This window comes from Lutjanus erythropterus, chromosome 16 (genome assembly GCF_056507025.1).
Source record: "Lutjanus erythropterus isolate fLutEry1 chromosome 16, fLutEry1.hap2, whole genome shotgun sequence".
Classification (NCBI taxonomy): Eukaryota; Metazoa; Chordata; class Actinopteri; order Lutjaniformes; family Lutjanidae; genus Lutjanus; species Lutjanus erythropterus.
In genome coordinates, this window is record NC_139332.1 from 38,599,454 (window position 1) to 38,604,453 (window position 5,000).

The 5,000-nt window shown below is 38.2% G+C and overlaps 1 protein-coding gene across 1 annotated transcript in view; it reads left to right on the forward strand.

The window, feature by feature from the left end:
* rnmt (RNA (guanine-7-) methyltransferase) overlaps positions 1-5,000 on the forward strand; it is an 18,837-nt gene that overhangs the window by 425 nt on the left and 13,412 nt on the right. The window contains exons 2-3 of the mRNA XM_084738886.1: positions 3,923-4,074; positions 4,260-4,389. Of these exons, the coding sequence (XP_084595012.1) occupies positions 3,931-4,074; positions 4,260-4,389 (274 nt within the window). The 5' untranslated portion in view covers positions 3,923-3,930. The remainder of the gene's footprint in view (positions 1-3,922; positions 4,075-4,259; positions 4,390-5,000) is intronic.

A 5,000-nucleotide genomic window follows, 5' to 3' on the forward strand; every position in this document is an offset into this window, starting at 1 on the left:
AAAGGTCCTTTTTCTGTTTTTACTTGTTTTTTTGTTTCGCATGAGTCCATCTACATTGTGAATTTAATCTTTTTCTTACAAAATACATTTTGTAATTCAGTTTTAAAATAAATTTTATCCTAAAAATATATAATGTCTCTTTTTTCTAACTGAACATCTTAGCCAGACATTTTTTTGACAAAAATATTCTCATTTGAATTAAAGTAACTGAGCCCAAAAACATTCAAATAAAATCTTACATGAGATCAAGTTTAATGTGTAGATTCACCTCAGAATCACTTCGTCACAAAAGATTCAAAAGACCCAAAAACAAACAGCAAACTGAATCAAATTAGTTCCATGTTTCTTTAGAAAGTCTCTTTTCATTTAGGAAATGTGTCACAAACAAAACTTCATGTTTAACCCTGCTGTCAATACGCAGTGTTTTATTTTTATATCTAATGTCTTTATTGTTATAGAGGTGGATGATACAGCCTCGAAATTATGTCACGATATTTCAAGGAAAGCTGTGATAACGATAATTATGATGATGAAAAAACAAAAATTGAATAATGTATCGGTGATTGCAGCTTGCAGGAGCAGAGACAGTAAGTTAACCCTTTAACTCTTAAGGAGCCTGAGCAAAATGGTCACCTGATAAAATTGTCTTTAAATTTTACAGCAACAATCCAAACAAACCTTCAGTCAAAATGTGAGGATTCACTGCTGATAATAAAAACTGTCTAAACTTAAACAGTTGCCTTGCATCTTTTTTTATGGTTAGTATCAAATGAGGTAGAATATCAGCGCTGAAACTATATATTTACCATGAAATTACTTTTTTTTTATCACATAGAAAAAATATACAGCTGTTATCGTGGAGCGGGGTGCCCACACTTTTTCGACTTGCGAGTTACTTTTAAAATGACCAAGTCAAAATGATCGACCTACATTAAAAGTGAGGAGGCAGATTCACAGCCCAGTCCACCCCCCCCGAAAATGATCAAGACAGCAGCAGCACCTTCAGACTGTGACCCCCGGGACATCAGCTGTTCACCTGCAACTCAAGCTGACGTCCCACGTCAAAATGCGAGTATTTCAGAGGCACCGCATCAAACAACTAGCTTCACATTTCCGGGAAGGTCATTTGGTAAAGAACCGTTTTGTCGGTCATTCAGTGCGAGCTGGTTTAGCAAATGGAGATGGCTCCATTATATTGAGGACGGCGATCGCGTTGTTTGTTTCGTGTTCATGGAGATGTTTTGGACAGTCTGTACATTGGCAGCCTAATGAGGAGCTTCATCAGCGCCAACCTGGAGAGGAAAACCACATTTGGAGTTGTGTGACGCCGGTCAGACACTTTTCTTTTCTAATGCTGCCGCCGCGCAGCACACGGCGCCTTTACACACAGAGTTCAGCACCACAGTGACACGGACAGCAGCCGTGACAAACTGTTTACGGTTGACAAGGTGATCGGCACCATGGACAGTTATACAGACAGATTTTTGCAGTCTTAATTACTGTGCGGGTATTTTTTTAATCATTATTATCAATGCAGGGAGTTGCGAGTGCTGAGAATATGTTCCCGCGCCGATGTCTCACACCGGCTGCCCTGTACGTCAGTCAAGTGGCAGATGCCATACTGGGGATGGATGATAGACTAACATCTAATTTTCCTGTTTAATTGACATGCGATCTACCTGCACTACCTTTGATCGACCAGTCGATCGCGATCGACGTATTGGGCAGCCCTGTGGTCGAGGGTATGAAATGGCACAGCCCTCTTTGTGGAGAAAAGTGAAGTTTATAGATTATTAATTAGGACAATAAAGCTGTTTGTGGTCCTCACATGTTTTATTCAAACTGACCAAAGTTCGACCGTCTGACAACATGAGTGACATAATCCACATTTAAAAAAAATCATAGTTTATTTTTCCTAATAAAGTTTATAAGCTTTGCTCATTGAACCTTCAGAACCAACAATAAATCAACAATACACAACATTTAATGATAAATGTCTTAATAATCATATATCAGTCTCTTTTCATTTTTGATGTTTTACCTAATTATGAAACCGTCTATTATTTACTGTTAAACCTGATAGCAGAGAGAAGCAACAGACAATTAATAACTTTTACAACTGTCAAACGATAGTCGCATCATTTTAATTAATTTCTTTTCTTTTTTGACTTGCATGTTTAAAATAACCCAATAAATAACCAAAACATTGAAAGTATTGAGCAAAAAGCTGTGCTCTGCAGCGTTACAGGCCTTATTATAATCCACAAATAAATATATAATTATTGTCACCAATCAGTAATCAGTTGTAATCAGTTCAGTTAAAGTTTTGGGCCTCCAGTTTTCAATGATCAATAAGTAGATGAGCCCTTGAAGGTTAACCTCACCAACCAACCAGAACTCTGAAATATCTTTATTGAACTTGTTTCCAGGGAATTTATTATCTTTTAATTTAGACAGTTTTTTATCTTATAGATTAATATGCTAGTGGCACATTTCTGTTGATTCTTCATTGATACATTTTGAATTCTGATGATAAATTACTCAATAGATTTCAATACATTAGCCTCATTCCACCTTTCCTTAATAATTAATTTAGCAGCAATTAATTTTATTTTATTTTCTGATTTCTAGTAACGTGTGTCGTTTCGTTTATCAGGATTTACTGAGTCTGTTTGAGTCCAGAAGGTTCAATATTTCATCCATGACCATCGGTCGTCTGTGCTGCTCTGGTCTCAGCTGCAGGCTTGAAGTTGCTAATCGCTAAGCTAGTTAGCTTTAGTTGGTTCTGAGAGCAAATTAAAAGTTTATTCTGCTGAAGGTGGAAGTCATTAACAGAACCTTTATGGTTCAGTATGACGTTGACGTCTGTTCTTAGATGTGAGAACCTTGAGATATGAAACCTGTGTGGCCGCCATCCTCACCTCAGCTGCTCACCTGTTTTTGGCTCAGTGATGTCACATGAATGTTTTTTTTTGTCCCTTTAGAAGAACTAAAAATTGAGAATAAAAGTACTAATTACTTCTATACTTTCCCCCTTCGAGGACCTTTGAGTCTTAAGTTTGAATCAATTTCTATAAAATATTAACTGTAAAAACTTGGTACCAAATAATTCAGCGTTTAAAAAAAAAGGTGAAACTCAGTAAAACACCAATAAACTAGTTTGGCATAATCTCACATTAGTGCTGTTTCATGTTCTGGACTTTTATCACGAATCACATGACTTCCTGAAGTGTCATGTGATGCCACATCAGTCATCAGGTTGAAGATGAATGAGATCAGAAGGCAGAGACAAAAAGATAAAAATGAATAATAAACAGGAAGTGACACTAACATCCTATTAGATCACCTGTAGTCTGAGATCCTCCCGCTGTCCCATGATCCTCTGTTCTTTCATCTTCCGTGTTAAAAACTTTGTAAATGTTGGTTTGATCATATATCAAAATATATGTAAATATGTTTATTTAATTATGGATAAAACAGATTAAAACTTCATCACACAACATCAGACTGATTTATCTACTATATTATAATTACACAGAAAATAACTGTGTGTGTGTGTGTGTGTGTGTGTGTGTGTGTGTGTGTGTGTCTGTGTGTGTGTGTGTGTGTGTGTCTGTGTGTGTGTGTGTGTGTCTGTGTCTGTGTGTGTGTGTGTGTGTGTGTGTCTGTGTGTGTGTCTGTGTGTGTGTGTGTGTGTGTGTGTGTGTGTGTGTCTGTGTGTGTCTGTGTGTGTGTGTGTGTGTGTGTGTCTGTGTGTGTGTGTGTGTGTGTGTCTGTGTGTGTCTGTGTGTGTGTGTGTGTGTGTGTGTGTGTGTGTGTGTGTGTGTGTGTCTGTGTGTGTGTGTGTGTGTGTGTGTCTGTGTGTGTGTGTGTGTGTGTGTCTGTGTGTGTCTGTGTGTGTGTGTGTGTGTGTGTGTGTCAGTGTGAACGATGGAGCTTCAGTCTGTGAGCACAAAGACACTGAAGGAGGGAGGAGGAGGAGGAGGAGGAGGAGGAGGAGGAGGAGGAGGAGGACAGCAGGTGGGGATGAAGAGAAAACACGAGGAAGAGGACGACTCACCCAACAAGAAGCAGGTCAACTTACTGACTCATTAATTATTAATCATTCATTCTGATCAGATGTGATCAGATCCAGGGCTTTACATTAACATTCATGTTGTGGTCCAAAAACAAAATGTTAGTTTTTTGTGAATTCAAACAAACTGTGACATGATTAGTTAATGGATTATTGATAATGATATGTGTTATTAATCGGTCAGGTGACTGATCACAGCGTGAAGGTGGCGAGTCACTACAACAGTCTGCAGGAAGTCGGCCTGGCAGCTCGAAGTCGAAGCAGAATCTTCTTCATGAGGAACTTCAACAACTGGCTGAAGAGTGTCCTGATTGGTAACTGATCACTCATCAATACCTCGCAGTCAGTGCAGACACCTTCATCAATATGTCATTTATTTGCAGCAGGTGCTGTACTGACAGAGTGATGTCACAGTGATTGACAGATTGATTATGCCCGGCGATCATTAATCTGATGTGAGAACTGATGGAACCAACAGCTGATCATGACTCACATGGTCTAAACCAGGGGAGTCAAACTGAGGTTCAGGGGCCACATTCAGCCCAGTTTGATGTCAAGTGGGCCGGACCAGTAAAATTGAAGCATAATCTATTGATTATTCTGTCGATTAATCGAGTGATCAGATAAGAAATATTGTGCTGCATTTTTTTCTATTACATTACTTTTGCTTTATTTAAGAACAATGATAAGACACGTCTATTAAAAGAACAACTATAAACTACTAAAGTAAAAATACTCAGTAAAGTAACTTTACTTTTACTGTATTTACTTTACTTTAGCACAAAGGTAAAAGTAAAGGTAGTAAAATCTGCAGAACCACAAACAGAACATGAAGGAACTCTTTAACTCAAACACCAGAACGTTTTGATCACATGTTAAAATCACAACATGGTTCTTCTGGAGCAGGACAGACGCTCCCAGAGGA